We start from the raw sequence: 17,418 nt of genomic DNA on the forward strand, positions 1-17,418 counted from the left end.
CATTAGCACCTATTCTTTCAAATATATTCAGTAACACAGGATAATAGTGCCCTAAAATATCAAAGTTCTGAATCTAATTTTTTTTATTTTGCATACCTGTAACTATGTGTGTGTGTGTATTTTTCCACATTTTTGGCTACATTTATAATGCTACATTTACCATATAATGGTTCTCTCTAGTGGTAGAATTGTGGATTGTATTTATTCACTTATGTTTCTCTGAAATTTCCATTATTCCTTCTATGAACAAGCACCATTGTTATAATAAGGGGAAAAAATGTTCATTTTGTTGGCCCTGTCTAGTAACCAAGGAATAGAAGTACTTCGAGACTGGGCGTGGAGGGACATGGTGGAACATAGATATTTTTAAGAAAAAGAGAAAGAAAATGAACCAGATCATTTTCATTAGGGTCTAATAAGATCACAGTTGGAATAAGTTAGTAACAATTAAAGTTAATGGGAAAGGTGAAAAAAATTAACCATAAAACAAGACATTCTGGGATTCAATAAAATTATTCATTAAGGGTAATTTATGTCTTGAAATTTCTATTTTGTCTTCTTGGGGTACTAAAGCTGAAAAACACTTAGGACAGGAATTGCTGGGGCTGTGAAATTGGCATGTGGCTGTATTAGCCAAAGGGGTGCTGATGCAAAATACCAGAAATTGGTTGCTTTTTGTAAAGGGTAATTATTTGGGGTAGGAGCTTACAGATTCCAGGCCATAAAGCATAAGTTACTTCCCTCACCAAAGTCTATGTGGAGCAAGATGGCTGCCGACATCTGCGAGGGTTCAGGCTTCCTGGGTGGGGATGCAACACCCTAATCATAACTCAATCATGCCCAGGTACAGATCAGATCACAAGCATAATCCAATATTTCTTTTTGGAATTCATCAATTATATCAAACTACTACAGTGGCAGTGTCAAGTAAAAGACACATACCAAAAAGACACATTTCCCCATGAGTGGTAATTGGTATCTTCTCCTGACCCAGACAAAGATATGGATTTAATGTATGTTTGATCCTGTAATGCCTCTTAGTCCCTAAGCAGAAATAGATGTGTAGTGTTATCTGTATTCCAGTGAATAACTTCAAACCTTTTCAAATATAATTCAAAGAACTGATTATTTCACAGAAATAAAGCCAAGCAATGCCACACAGTATGCATCAGATTAGAAATACACTGGTTTAAAGTACAGAATCAATCTGCCTTAATTCCAGAACATGAATTATAAGTCACATGAGAGATTCAAAATCTGTTTTTAAGATTCATTCTGTGACACTTGCTCCTGCTCAAGTCCCACCCTTCCCCACATCCTCCTGATAAAATATGCACTCTCCAATAAACATCTCATTGCTCTCGAAGCTTCTTATCTTCTGGCCACACTTTTTTTTTTTTGTCTTTATTTATTTTTTTAATGTTACATTCAAAAAATATGAAGTCCCCATATACACCCCATTCCCCTCACCCCACTCCTCCCCCCATAACAACAACCTCCACCATCATCATGAGACATTCATTGCATTTGGTGAATACATCTCTTCATTCTATGCTCATGTTACCATTTCTGTGTATTTTCCCCATGCCATTCAAAACAAACTGATAAGTTTAATTCCTACTTCCTGCAATGACCTGCTTTTCCTGCAGTGTTGAACACTTACCTTTGGTTTTCCTTGTGCTCTCTTTAGACAATCCTTCCCAGGTTGGAAGCGTTTCTGTCACAATCAAAGTATTAGATGTGAATGACAATGCTCCAGAATTCCCCAGATTCTATGAAGCTTTTGTCTGTGAGAATGCCAAAGCTGGGCAGGTAAGGCATCCTGTGAGATGCACACACCTTGGTTAACCTCCAGCATATGGAAACAGATAACCAAAATCACCATCTAGGAAATTTAGATTCCAGGACCTTTAATAGTTTACAAAACAGAGTCCCCAACTTGTATATATCATGTTGCAATAGTTTATATGTTAGGACAACTATTTTGAACCTAAATCACATTTATTATCTAAATCATGCCTTCGTGGTGGCTTGAGTCACAGGCTAGCCTGTAAAAGTGAATTTACCGACTTTGTAAAAGACTTGGCAGCAGAGAAACTTTATTTTCTCTATCGTCTCATCACCTTTTTCACTTTCCTAATGCTGCTCATGTCAGTTAAGTTTTGGGAGGAAAATAATCTGAAAGAACAAATTCTTACCTAGTAGAAATAACTTACATTAATATAAGTTAATTCAGACTTGTATATATTTTTAAGTATGCTTTTAAACCTAAATGAATTTTCAGTTGATAAAATTCTACATGGTATAATTGAAAAACATCCAGAACTGTTTGGAGTGGCCATGTATTAATGCACATTTCCACCACACCTCAGACCATAAGGCAAGGCCTCCCATTCTGCCTTGTTTTTTTTTTTTTAAGATGTTTTCTTCCTCTAACAGCCCTAATTTGTTTCCCCCAGAGTATATCCTGTGGTCATGTGGATTCCAGCAGTGTGGGAAATGGGCAGGGGGCTATCTTATCATGAAAGGATCATCTCTAGGTTATGAGTTTGTGAAGCATGTATATTTATAAGGCAAGGACTACCGCTCTTGTAAATCAGGCCTGCTGACTCTCACGTGGCTTTTGCTTTCACTCAACACATCTTTAACATTCCATCCAGTCAAAGCAAAAAGTGATTCCCATCTGCAGAGGAAAATAGGTGTCCAGTAGTGATTCCAATCTAAACTTACCTCATCCACTGATTCTTGAAACTCAGTGCCTACAGCACATCTACATTTTTTTTTTCAAGAAGTCTAGGATGATTTTACTTCCATATCTATTGAATTTTTAGGTTAGAAAAACCTGAAACATTAAAAGTAACAATAAAGTTACAATAAAGGCATTACAGCTTAAGAAATGATCCATGTTATAAGACGTAAAGCAAAAAGGTGTAACTACATGTATTGCTTGCAGCTGTGAAAAATTATGTTTGCATGTGAACAATGCAGGGAGGAAGATGCAAAAATAACAAGAGTTCCCATGCTAAGGCAGGTGAATTTTGAGGGAAGAAGTTTGGGCCTTTATTTTTGTTTCATGTTATAATATGACAAGAATTGCTAATTTTATTCTATGATATAAGGAGTGTGATGAATAGCACAGTAAATTAACATGCCTTCCCCCAAATTGAAAACAGTCCACATTTCTTAAAAGACTTCCTAAGAGAAAGTGCTTCCTGACAGGTTGACAGCACTTTAACCACCTCTTGTTTTTGGAGTCAAACAAACATATGCCTCATTTCCAAATGCATCTTTTAGTTGTCTATTAGACAGTTCTCTGCAGTACAATGTATCTGTGGCTTAAAGGAGAGTTCAGGGCATGAAGCACAATTCTGTCACATGTGTCATCTTTAGCCCAAGATACTAAAAATCCTATCTTTTGATTTTGGCACTGGGAAATGTTTTGAAGATTTTCAAAAGCATCCAGCTCAGTAGGTATGGCTAAGTTATAAAAACTCAGACTTCCTTGTGTGTTTGCGGACAAACACTGTCTTCAGCTTTCCATCAGCACAAGTCAGGATATATGTTTCCTCTCAGTGAACAGCTATGAAGGAGGCCAATAAAGCAACCAGACAGCAAACTTAAGAGGCTGAGGACAAAATGAAATCTGCTGAGCGGACTGTTGCCTGGTCTGTGGGCTGACAATTGCAGGAGGGTGGAAACCAGGAGAGCAGACCACAGCGCCTTTGTTCCTTCATTCTTTGGAACCCTAGAACCAACGTGCCCCCCATCTCAACAATATACACTCAATTCACATGTCGGATGTTCTGGAATGATTCTTCCAACTATGTTTGCCAAGTTATATATAGATACCTATTGGTAATTGTTCATCAAGATATATATGATTTCTTTATAATGTTTGACACCAAAAAGCAGATGAAAATGTATACGCTTTATCTCTAGGCCAGGGATGGGGCAGAAGGGTAAAGACTGTGGGAGCAGCACTGACACCAGGTTAAACTGTGGAGCAAGTTCACCTCCCATGCTCTTCCAACCCTCACCTTCTGCAACTCCATTTCCCTTACTTTTAGATTCAACAAAGAGGGGGCCAGCTGGGTTGCCCTGGAGGCACAGAGTGAAATGGAAATTTCTATACGAGATGTTTATTAAGGAATGCCTTTGGGGCCAACACCTGTGAAAGGGAAGGAAAAGGAAGGGTACAGGACTGGGCAAAAGGACTCCAGCTATGATGTAGAACCACTAATAGCCTCAGCTCACTTCCCCAAGAATTCTACAACTAGAGCTTTCCCAAGCTGGGATGAGCGAGCCAATTAGTCCCTGGATGTGGGTCACCCAGGGAAGGGTGTGGTGACCTTGGTATCCTGGTTCTCTGGAACTGAGACAATCCCCAGAGGACTGAGAGTTGAAGGCTGGGGCATCAAGTCCTTCACTAAAGAGGGAGCTGAGCAACACAACATCTACCACAAGGGTCTGTGCTGGGAGCTTCCACAGTTACTGACTCTCAAGCACACTGTCAGGGTAGCATTATCTTGCTTAATACCCAGATGAAGAAATAAAGGCCAAGCAAGTCTTCCAGGCCCTCAGGTGGCCCACTGGTGTTGCAGCTTTCTACCATGGCAGAAGGCACAGCCAGGATTTAACCGCAGAAGGGTCAAGTCTACAGGGCCGGGCCCAGAGGAGTAGAAGTAGTCTAAGCTATTGGTTGCCAGAGGAGCAAACACCAAGTAAGGAAACTACCTGCTCAACACTTTCCCTCTGCCTCCCAGTCTGTCTGCTGCTGTTCCAATGGCCTAGTTTATACTGCTTTCTTTAATGGCTTTTTCATACTGGTCTCCACACCATCATGGGAGTTTGCTGCTTTCACAAAGCATTGTGGAAATGGCAGAACTTTGGCAAAAAAGCTCAAGAGGAAGCACTTTACCTCTTGCTCTCCCCACCCTCGAGCTTTGCTTCTGACTCTAGCCTGTTCTATTCGTCCCATCCTAGGGGGTCTTGGGCTCTAAACCTTTTTTAGCTACACACACACACACACATACATATGCATCCACTCTGTGACTCATTCCTGCAGATCTGTATTCTGTTGTTCTGACAGAACCACTGCTGGTGTGCCTGCTTGTTCTCCTCCCACATAATGGTCATTTTTAAATAGGGGTCACTCAGTCATAGCAATGTAACCCTGAAAAATTAACCCAAATGATAACATTATTTTAGTGTGTGAAAAGCAAGAAAAATTGGGGGACAAATCAGGACCTTATGGCACCCCAAAGACTACATAAAAATGGCTGGCCTTGGTGTGAGAATACAAATTATGCTGATGTCTAACATCAAAGGTATTTACGTAAAATTTACCCCTTGACTATTAATGTACCCAGACCCAACAAAAAGTCCAAGTTAAATCCTGAGTTGTATACTACACAGAGACATTCCAGGTAAACTTCATTATGTCCTCATTGGATGGAACAACCTGCTACTGGATTTCAGGGTTTGGAATTTCACTGGGTCCTGAAGCTTTTTCCTTTGACTCCAACTCCCTAATTTCATGTCCCCTCTCTCAGCTGATCCAGACAGTAAGCGCGGTGGACCAAGATGACCCACGTGCTGGTCAGCGCCTCTTCTACAGCATCATTCCTGAGGCTGCCAACAACCCCAACTTCACTGTAAGGGACAATCAAGGTAATCGGGTGGACAGTTGGCTTTCCATGTCTTGCTACTGCTTGGGTTGACTACTTCTGGTTACTGTACCATGCAAATAGTGTCAAAAGATCACCTGCTCTGTAAAAGTAGGAGATCATTATTGCAAACTCATTGTGCCTTTTAAAGCTGTTTCAGAACATCAAAGACAATGTCCTCTGCTGACTCTGTGAGACTGCCACTCAGGTGAAAAATGTTTACTGAGTGCCTGCTTTGTGCCAGACACTGTTAGGCACCAAAGGCCTTCCTTCATTCCCATACACAGGGGCCATGTCTACATGTTCTGCAACTACAGGAGAAATCTGACAAAAATTATAGGACATAAGGAGAAAAACTTGAGGACATATCTAAGCAAGGCATGCAGGGGGAGAGGAAACAGTGAAAAGGTCTCAGAACAAAAAAAGAAACAAAGGATAAATCACAGAGATAAAAAAGAGCACACACAGCAGTTTCAGCATTCAAAACACTTTATTACTTTAGAAAAACTGAGAGACACAGCAATGTGAGGCTCCTTATTCCAGAAAGTGTTGCCCACTAGAGCTTTGCTGGAATGGATTTCCAGCCCCGTCTTCCCCAATAAGCACTTAGACCCTTGCTAAGGAGTTTATAGACCTACCTTCTTCGGGCATGGATGGGAAAACCAGGGACTTTTCTTCCCTAGTCAGATGATTTGCCTCAAAGAAAGGTCAGAGCAACTGAAAAAATAATTTAAATCTGTCAATTGAACCCCTTCTGTTGCTAAGTCTGTTACCAACTAGCTATCTGACCTTGAGGAGGTCACTATTTCTCTGGGCTACAGTCATCTCATTTTCATTCCAATTCTAAAATGTTAATTTTCATTTTATAACAACCTAAACAAAGGATAACAAAAGCTCATGATTAGACGCATGACAGAACCTAGTCTGGAACATCAGTTATTTGAGATTTAAAGACTTAAAATACTAATTCAACCTCCCACTATTTTCTTCTGTTAAGAAATTTGAGAATTTCAAACCTGTTTTCTTTTAAATGGAGCAGTTTCTTCCAAGTCTTCCCTTCGACCTTCTATATGTTATCATAAAATCGCTGTGATAATTCTGGAAGGCCTATCATAGCCATAACAGTGGAAATACTATAATTAAGTATCCTATGATTTTCACAAGGTCAAAGTTTTGAACCATTCATTTTCTGCTTCACAGGAAAACCCTTCCTGCAAAAAGTGGTTTTAGCCTTCTCAGGATTGGTTTTACAAAGGAAACCCTGGGAGGTTAAAAATAACACATTATATTGTTTCTTCAAATTTTCAGCTCTCCCTTTTTTTCACACTGACATTTGCCAGATCAATACTGGAACAGTATGTAGCAAAATGCTGCAAATTTCTTAAAGATGACTCTGGGCACAAATTCATGGAGCTGAAACCTTAAAAAGATGAGCCACTAGGACATGAAGACTATAAAAAAGAAATGAATCATCTCTTGATAGGTTTCCTAAAAGAGAGGTCTGCACATCTTTCCCAGTAAAAAATGAACTCTTAATCTTCTCATGGCAATTAATCCCACAAGGACCCTTCACTGAGGCTCATTCAAAATCTGCAAATGACCAATCTCTCACATGGTGGAGCTACTATCAAGCTCCCTATTCCCTGCCCAAAACATGATGTCCTTTCACACCACGAGGGCACTATCTCAAGTAAAGCCTTTTCCCTTTTTATCACCAAAACATTACAAAAAATATTGTTTATATAGCACTTTACAGTATCAAAAGCGTATTTATAATATGCTATCATATTTATAATAATCCTATAAGGTTTGCAAGGAAATTACTAATACCTCTGATTCGCATTGTCCCATTCTATTGACATGGCAAGAAAGGATCAGAGTAAGCAGGCATTAAGATCAGGACTAGAAGTTGGGTCCTGCTTTAGTCACACACACAAAAGTGTTTCATGTCACCTCTCTAAAAATACTAAATGGTATACTAGAGCTCTAGTCACTGTATTTACAAATATTTTCCAAGTGGTTACTATATGACATGTCCCTCCCAGAGCAGGGCTCACTGATGTGATGTTCTTTTTTCTTTAATCTTAAATAATCCTGAAATCAAGAAATATATAAAATGGTAGTAGACATGACATAATTCTTTTAGGAAATTCTGCTCTGGTCAGTTTTGCTATAAGTCTTATGATCAAGCCTGCATGAAACCAAAAAAATAAATAATATTTTTGTTTAGGGAAAACTTAGTTTTTAAAAAACTTCAAACTTCAAACTATGAAGCAGTTAATAGTACTCAGCTATTAAATCTGACAAACAGGAAGGCAGGTAGATTGTGTGGTGGGTGGAAATATTATTATACTCCTGAGATTGGTAACCAATTTTTACCCTTCTCCAGTAAGAAAAAAGTAACAGGAAAGGAGTCTTTGCCAAAGCAGGAAAATATTTAGATTAGCTGAATAATTTTTTGACAGTAATGTTCCTAAACTACATAAGAGATTACACAGCACAATGCATGTTCTGGAGTAAGAGAGACCAAGTTCAAATCCCAGGTCTGCTACTTAGTGGCTTTGGACACTAATCACTGTAAAAGGATGAGATTATCACTACCTCACGAAGTTGCTGTGAAGATTAAATGTATGTGAAGTTTAAGTATCTGGCACATCAACATTCAATAAACAACAGCTGCTACCATGCTACAGAACAAACACCCACCAAAATCTAAGTGGCATAACCCAAGTGACATTAATTTCTTGCTCACATAAAGCCCAATGCAGATCTGAGTGACCCAGGGCAGCTGTTCACCACGTGTAGCTCAGTGTCCCAAGCTGCTTGCATCTCCATCTCACTTACCACAGCAAGGTAAGAAAGCAAGGAGAATCATACAGTGGCTCTTATGTGCTTCTTCCTAGAAGTGACATGAGTCACTTTTGCTCAATTTTGTCAACCAAAGCAAATCACAGAGATTGCCTAAATTCAAGAGGGTAGGAAAGTATATTCCTTCATATTCCAGGAAGGGAAGGAGAACCAGAAATGAGATGAGCATTAATTAATAATGTTTACTTTGGTGAGGCTCTCCAAATTTTTTGTGAAGTTCTAGACTCTTTCGTGGAATGCAAAACACATTCAGAGAATCTTCTGTGCAGATGATATTAACTTTGAGGGTCACTGCTTATATGTCCTGTATATCCTACTACATCTCTAAAATTATTCCTCTGCTGAAAATGATTTGAGCTTTGCAAAAATATATCTGCTTCAGAATTCAAACCCACTCTAGGAAATTTGAGAATATGGATTAAAAAATGAAAATCTAGAACATGACATTAGGCAAATATACATACACTAATATACATATTAGCTTTGTAGAAACAATTTGGCTAATTTTCTTTAAAATGGGGGGGCGGTATGTGTGGGGGAATAATTGCCGGGGGATAACTGCTGATGAGAGTAACTTTTCACCAAGTTTATATTAGTTGCTTAAACTCAGACCACAAAGTAGGGGACAATAACAGGGTGTCACGTGATTAGATTTCAAATAAGGTTGTACTAAATGAGTATGTTCTTCAAAAAGCACTGAAGGAACTGGCAACTGCATTTCAGAGGCATGAAAGAAAATAGCAAGAGATGTGCATTCCAGCCAAAGTGGAAAGTGGCAAAAATAAGCAATCTGCCACAAACACAGGAGCTCCTCAGCGCTCTTGTCCTGAAGGCACAGAGCACCAACCTGGCTTTTTAGAAAGCTGCTGAGCAGTAACAAGAGACCACAAATGCCAGTGATTGTTCATTTCCGTCAAACTTTTCTGGTGACCTTTTAGTTAGATTTGAAGTCTGAGAGTTTGCCCCGGGCACTTTATGTCACTAAGGGTAGACAAACTCTAAAAAGGGTTTCTCTCCAAGGCCTCAGGGTTTGCCTAGAAGCAAGCAAAACTCTTGGTTCCTGAATTCAAGTGCTGATCCAGGCAAAACGTTTTCATGGTTGCCACTGAACACCTCCAGGGAAATGTTCTACTATGCCTCTCTCTCCTTTCTACTAGGTTCTCTTGCTCCTTTGCTTTCCTCAATCCAAGAAATTAATTACCTGTTGGTTCTTCCATTTTCTTATACCTCTCATGTTTCCTCTTCCCTTTTTCAATCCTGGAACCCCTCATTTCTTCAGATAACACTGCCCGGATTCTAACCAGGAGGTCGGGCTTCCGGCAGCAGGAGCAGAGTGTCTTCTACCTGCCCATCCTAATATCAGACAATGGGCAGCCAGCGTTAAGCAGCACAGGCACGCTGACGATCCAGGTGTGCAGCTGTGACGACGACGGCCATGTTATGTCCTGCAGCCCTGAGGCCTACATGCTCCCAGTCAGTCTGAGCCGGGGTGCTCTCATCGCCATCCTGGCTTGCATCTTTGTCCTCTTAGGTGAGTAAGTGGCTCCTTTCCTGTCCGCCAACACAGCTATTTAGTGTTGGGGTTCTGTGCTAGACTGACACATCCCAGTATTCAGAGAGTTTACTTCAGAACAAAGCAAGTTCATTTTGACATCATAGAACCAAAATCACAATTTTGGGCAAGATGCTGATCACTTCTTCTCTTTCGTTTCAGATAAAGCTAAAGCATAAAGAGGTAAGTGACAGGCCCAAAGTGACAAGGCAAAGCCAGGACTGACATCAGGCAGGCCAAACACTGTACATCCCTTGTACCCCAGTGGTACCACCTTTTCCTAAATATTCATTTCCAGATTCTGCAGTCACACTGAATAGGGTAATACCAGGAGTTCTACTCTGAGCAGTCCTGTATGGTATGACACACTGCCCTAATGCAATGGCCTTCTAGACCACTGAGGAGATGGGAAGAGGGGATTATACCTCTCTCCCCTTATGGAAGTGTGTGAATATTATCACAGACATGAAAAGTCACCACTAGCCAAGGAAGCAAAACCATGCTTGTACTCAGGTTTGAGAACAGAAGCTACAGTCTAACTGACTCAAGTGAAACCTGTGCTATGGAAGTGGGAAGGAAAATGACTTCCTAAGTGGTTGAACTGAGCCTTGGAACAAAGCTACGACAAGAAATCACAGATTTCACCTAGAAATGCACCAGAACGCAGGTCCTGCATCAAGGCCTGCCTCCTGGTCTCAAGCCCCGTCCAGATCACAGGCTCTTCCTATGTCCATGGCAGTCAGGCTCTGTGCCTTTTAGTCATGGCAGTGTGGATCAATACCCCAGTTCTAGAAAGATCCCCAGATACCATATTGTCTTTAACTTTCTGGGCCATTGGTAGCTTCTGATGCCTCCTCTCTGAGTTCATGGTTTCCCAAGAATAGCTGCCTCTTCTGCCATTATTTGATATCATGGTTCCCCCTGTCACTGGGATGAGGCAGCGTGCTAAGCACTATGGTCTTTGGCAGAATAAAACATCAGGGACTGTCCCTTAAAGGAACTCATAATTCCTAAGCAGTGTCATTTGGGAATACACTTGAGGAGAGACTACTGCTGTGGCAAAGGGGCTTCAAAGGTACCAAATAACAAAGCAATACCTGAGCAAAATTATACAAGCAGGAAAGTTTGAATTTTGGCAAGCTCCCACTTCTACTTCAGAGCTCTACTCCCCTTCATGAATGTCTTCTCTCCCTTCTGTCCCACCTTCCCAGTGCTTTCACACCGCTGTAAAGTGCTGACTACTGCCAACTCAAAGGCTGCATGCAGACCTTCCTTCATTGTACTCTAATCTGACCTCCTCGCCCTCCTTGTATAAAAATATCCACACTTCCTTTCTCCTTTACTCACAGGAATATTCTGTAAAATAAGGCATTCATTCAACAAGTAGTTATAGAGTACTGTTATATGCCAAGCACTGGTCAATGCACTAGAGACAACAGTGAACCAAAAAAAAAGATTAAAATTCCTACCATCAAGGGATGTACATTCCTTTGGAGGGAGACAGAGAATAAAAGCACAAGTGATACAGTACGGCAAGATGATGATAGGTGTTACAGAGAAGAGATGAGTCATGGAATGTCCTGGGAGTTGAGGGGGGGGATGGCTTTAAGTAAGGTGGTCATGGAAGATCTCACAGGTAAGTGGATCTTGGAATAGAAGTGTGAAGAAGTGAAGAAGTAAACCATGTGAATTTCTGAGGGAATTAACTGTTTGGGAGCTTTACATCCCTCCCTGTGGCCATCTAACAAAGAGCAGTAACAGAACATAGGACAGTTTGCCTCTGCTGGTGAAATAAAAAGATGACTCCAGGCTAGTAGGAGAGTGCTATTGGGTTAGGGGAGCCGGCCTTCCTTTTCTCAAATCATTCTGCAAAAGCAGCCACTCCACCCAGCTCCCATGGTAGGTAAGGTCATTCAGGCCATTGTTTTCTAACACCACACTCAAAAGTAACAACAAAAACACCTAAGCTAACTCTTGAAATTATGAAAATCTCTGTATCCCAACTCTTCTGAATTAATCCATAGCACACATATCTTAGAGAAACTACTTTACAGATAATAACATTATTCAATATAAAAGAAATAGTAGCTTTCTATGAGAGACAAAATAGAACATTGGAAATTTAAATTAGAATAGATAAGCAGATATCCATGATCTCTTGTTACTTCCACACCAAGAGATTAAATCTGACCAAAAGAAAGAAGTTCCTGACTGAGAAATATCTGCATCTGAATGAATTTTTAGATAGGTCTGTGGAATGTTTCTCAACAAACATTTTTAGATACAAGTGTGATTTAATTTTGTGTATAAGTTCAGTTCTACATAAAGGGAGAAGTAGTGTAAATAATAAACAATCTTTCTGAGTCCTTGGATTCCTGATATCTGAGCATTTATCATTTCTAACCCCTGTTTTGGCAAATAAAACCTTCCTGCAATTCCTTGAATGTCCATAAGGTGGCACTGGGAATCCCTTGAGCACAGACCAGGACAAATTGTAAGAGGCTTTTAAAGAAATTTGCTCCTAAGATAAATCTCCAGGCTTGGTACTTCTTGGTTTTTGGAAAACTCCAAAGTTGCAGGTTTATCCTGACCCACAAAGAGCAGGAAGCCATCATTACAGAAAGACTGATTTAAATAGGAGGCAAACACAGAAGAGACTCACAGAAGTGGTGTGCAAGGGTCAATTATTTTTTCCCTCTCGAATCTATCATGCCTTCTCTTTGGAATGTAGCAAATAATGTGACAGTTCACAGGAGCTAAAGTGAGCAAAGCTGATGCAAAATCCTCATGGTTTTAGGTCCCAACCCACAACTTAGCATACATATTAGAATGTATGCACATCTTACCTTAAATAGAATTCATAAAATCATGTAAGATTTGAACAGCAGTTGATTTACTACAGAATACAACATATTGTGGGCAGTTAAACTCTAATTTTGCCTTTGTGATTTTTTTCCAGGTCTCAAATATGTATCTAGTTTCCAGAAATTTCACAGGCCCAACATACTGTGCCTCTAGGACCTTAAAAATAAAAAAATAAAAAAATCTCTAGAATTGAATCTCTCCTGTCCCAGAAGCCTTTTGGCTGAATAGTACCATTTTTCTCAAAATCTGATTTTCAGGGCATTATGCAATATTTATTATTTAAATCTAATTATTTAAAAGATAAGGTATATAGCAATATTTATTTTTACGAGATGGACCAATTCAATAAACTGCCTAGTTCTCCATCCCTTTCAGAATTCTCTTCAGCAGGTACTTAACTAGTTTTATCTTTCTAGCACTTTCCAAACTACAACGCCTCCCACTCCAATGCCACCTCTATGACGCCTTTCCCAGTCTCCAGACAGAACTGACCAGCCCACCTGTGCTCTCTTGGCAACATTTATAACTCTCTGAAAGCCTCTATCACTGTCTGACTTGTATTAATTATCTGTGTATTTATGTTCTCCTTAGCTAGCAAGCTCGTTAGAAACCATGTCACATTCAATTTTGTTTACTATGTGCCTAACATAACGCCTAAAAATTATTTGGGTTTAATGTTTACTGAATTTCACAAACATTATCTATTCACTTGGAATCCATTTCTTCAGCCTGCATCCATCCAAATCTCACATGAGCCGTCAATACCCAGTTGAAGCCCCCACTTCCTTAAAGCCCTATTAGTTTCTTCCTCTGAATTCCCATGCACTTGTATACAGTCCGTGCCTTATATTTTTGAACACAGAGAAAATATAAGTATATAATTATTTTCTGTGTGTGCATCTTGTCACCCAAGACACTGGGAAAATCCTGGATATTAACAGCAGTAATTGAAATTTACAAAAAGCTCATTCTACATTCACATTTTTAAAAAATTATTCCTGTGAATTTTTATTAATAAGTCCTTAATCTCTTACTGCACATGACTGTACTCATTTTTATCCCTTCTCAGATAAACTGGGGTCTTATTTTGTAGTATTGTCAAGCTGTCACTGTTCACCAACTGTAACAAAGCACACAAGAAAAAAATCAATAGCAGTTCTACAGCTAAAATCTCAACACACTTCCTGGAAAACGTTCTTGGTCACAGAGATAAACAGCTCAATGGGATTATCTCTATCTCTCCTTTAAACCCCAGTGAGGTTGGGGAGGCGGGGGAGATGCATTTGTTGGGATAAAATTTTATCCACACCTGTAAGGGCACATCTAACAGTGTGGTTTCTTTGATAACACGAGTTATATAATAACATCGTTGCTCATTCCCTTCTGTGCACTAACACCATTGAATCCAGAAAGTCACAACCACCTCTCTGATGAAAGGCTTTCCTCAGGAATGTGTGATTTTTAGACAAGGGACATTTATCTTTTTTTCTTTTTCTGTTTGGAATGGGTATAAAAAGAAAATGACATTGTCTCATCCTTGAGACAATGAGTATTATGAATATATTTTAATAGGGTTATATCTTTAGAGTAGAATCCTATTATGATGCTAATCTAAGAAAGCTAATGTAAGATTCCACCTACATAATATTTTCACATTATAATAAAAGAAATGTATATTCATCATTATGTAGCAAGAAGTCATGAACTGATCCTTAGCATATTTAACTCCATATTTAAGGCCACTGTGCTTTGTTTTTTGTTTTTAAAGATTTATTTATTTCCCCTTCCCCTCCCCCCTAGTTGTCTATTCTCTGTGTCTATTTTTTCCATGTTCTTGTTCTTCTTTGCTTCTGTTGTCAAGGGCACAGGAATCTGTGTTTCTTTTTGTTGCATCATCTTGTGTCAGCTCTCCGTGTATGCAGTGCCATTCTTGGGCAGGCTACACTTTCTTTTCACACTGGGCAGCTCTCCTTACAGGGAGCACTCCTTGCGCGTGGAGCTTGCCTTTGCGGGGGACAACCCTGCGTCACACAGCACTCCTTGCGTGCATCAGCACTGAGCATGGGCCAGCTCCACACGGGTCAAGGAGGCCCTGAGGTTTGAACGCAGACCTCCCATGTGGTAGACGAACGCCCTAACCACTAGGCCAAATCCGCTTCCCATGCTTTATTAATGAGAGTTTACATTGGGTGAATGAATGTAAACACACACAAGTACACACAATTTCAAAGCGCAGCAAACTAACACAAAGACACCTGAAATGCCACTTCTTCTAACTGAACCACTTGAAAAAAAAAAATAGGGTTTTGCTTGTCGACAACTCCCAAGCCCTTTTCTCCGTGTATTTATATTCCTGTTTTTCAATCACTCTGAAAGGGCAGAAAGAGAACTAGGTAACAAAATAGAACTCTTCGTGCCTTAAAATACCCAAATACTATTTCTGAGCTCTCCATTACGTAAAATAATGGCTTGCCATTTCTTTGGTTAATCAAGAATATTTTATTCATGGCACGTACAGCTAATTCTCACTGGCAAATAACCTGTCGTCTTTGTTTCTGGCAGTGCTGGTGCTACTCATTTTGTCCATGAGGCGGCACCGGAAACAGCCCTACATCATTGACGACGAGGAGAACATACACGAGAACATCGTCCGCTACGACGACGAAGGCGGCGGCGAGGAGGACACCGAGGCCTTTGACATCGCGGCCATGTGGAACCCCCGGGAGGCGCAGACGGGAGCCTCCCTCAAGACGCGGCAGGACATGCTGCCCGAGATTGAAAGCCTCTCTCGCTACGTGCCTCAGTCCTGCGCCGTGAGCAGCACCGTCCACAGCTACGTGCTGGCCAAGCTCTATGAGGCCGACATGGACCTGTGGGCCCCGCCCTTCGACTCCCTCCAGACGTACATGTTCGAGGGGGACGGCTCCATAGCAGGATCCCTGAGCTCCCTGCAGTCAGCCACGTCAGACTCGGAGCAAAGCTTCGACTTCCTGACGGACTGGGGGCCGCGCTTCCGGAAGCTGGCGGAGCTGTATGGGGCGTCGGAGGGGCCCGCGCCCCTGTGGTGACGGAAGCCGGGAGGTACGCGTCCCAATCCAGGTGCGTTCCCGGCAGATGCTTCGCGTACCGACGGCGAGGCACAGCCAACCCCACGAGCAATACTGTGCTGGAGAGCGTGAATGGCGCTGAGCGGGGCGGACAGAGCTCTCTCTGGATCAGCTTTACTTGATTAGATTAAGTTAAATAATAAAAAGAAACACAGGAAGAGGAGGGCAGAATATACAAATACTTTTTTTTTCCTTTTAGTTTTTGGACACTGGGTTCAAAGGCTTGGAGTCCAACGTGTTGGGGCATGCTTGGATTTTCTTTGCCGTTTATCAGGGCCTTTGCCACTTCACCACCGTAAAGATGCGCTGATCTTAAATACAGAGGTGAAAATTGAAAGCAGAAAGTTCTACTCTCATACGGATTTTTGTTTTGTTTTGTTTTTACCTTATTTTATTCTCCACTTAAGAATTTTCCTGGCTCATCAAACCGCAGAAATCAACCCACACAAAAGAACATGTTCCTCAGAAACAACCCGCAGGAAAGAAAATGTTCCTCAGTGAACTAAACCTATGTGTTCTGGGATAGATAGAATTTCTTTTAACCCTTTTGAGACAAGGTTAAACCTTGCATGGGGAATGGGTGGGAGGGTGGGAGAAGGAAGAGACATTGACTTTGTGCTCAAGTTTAGTGGCTGAACCAAGAGTTGTTGGCATTACAACAAATGCAACTCCATCAAGTTAGAGTGCTCTTGTTCTCCTCTCAGCTCTTTATGCCCCTGCAAAATTGTCTAGAATTAAATCAGAAAATCTGCCTCTTTTGCACTGTAGATGTCTCTTCCATGTGCCAAATGTGAAGATTAGATACTACAAATGAAAGCCAAATAAAAAGAAGTATCTGATAAAAGCATGGGTTAGAAGGCTTTCCTAATCTGTGTGAGGTCAATCCAAGGGATGTTTACATACTGTAGATAACCTACTTGAACAAAAATCAGTATTATAGAGAATAAATGGATGTAAGAAAATTACATGTATAAGTTTTGTATATTTGTTAATAATTTTGGTAATAAATATGATGTACTGCATCTCAGTACCTTAGCATTTCTTTTAATAAAAATTAAACAGAAGGGAGAATCTATTACAAATGTGTTTAATTGCTGAGCATATAGATGACTTTTTTGGATCTTGATTGTAATAGTCCGGGGTCTCTAGGGATAAGACTTTTAAAAAGTTGTCTCATGTGCTTGTGGGGATGCACAAGTCCAAATTCCATAGGGCAGGCTGTAGGATAGGGATTCTGATAAAGGTCTTTCATGAATTCCCCAGAAAAAGCTGGCTAACTGAAGTAGAAATGAATATTCTCTCCTCTGACCACTGAAACCATCACATCTTTTAAAGCTTTCAACTGATGGGATGAGACATC

General features: G+C 40.5%; 1 protein-coding gene across 3 annotated transcripts in view; it reads left to right on the forward strand.

The window, feature by feature from the left end:
• Nucleotides 1–17,133, forward strand: part of CDH20 (cadherin 20) — a 201,156-nt gene extending 184,023 nt beyond the window's left edge. For 2 of the 3 annotated variants that reach the window (XM_058277840.2, XM_004478670.5), the window contains 4 exons: nt 1,691–1,812; nt 5,553–5,670; nt 9,814–10,065; nt 15,514–17,133. In XM_058277840.2, coding sequence (XP_058133823.1) covers nt 1,691–1,812; nt 5,553–5,670; nt 9,814–10,065; nt 15,514–16,019 — 998 coding nt within the window. In that variant the 3' untranslated portion in view covers nt 16,020–17,133. The remainder of the gene's footprint in view (nt 1–1,690; nt 1,813–5,552; nt 5,671–9,813; nt 10,066–15,513) is intronic. The other variant, XM_058277839.1, reaches the window with a different exon arrangement.
• The last annotated feature ends 285 nt before the right edge of the window (nt 17,134–17,418 follow it).

This window comes from Dasypus novemcinctus, chromosome 16, assembly GCF_030445035.2.
Source record: "Dasypus novemcinctus isolate mDasNov1 chromosome 16, mDasNov1.1.hap2, whole genome shotgun sequence".
NCBI lineage: Eukaryota > Metazoa > Chordata > Mammalia > Cingulata > Dasypodidae > Dasypus > Dasypus novemcinctus.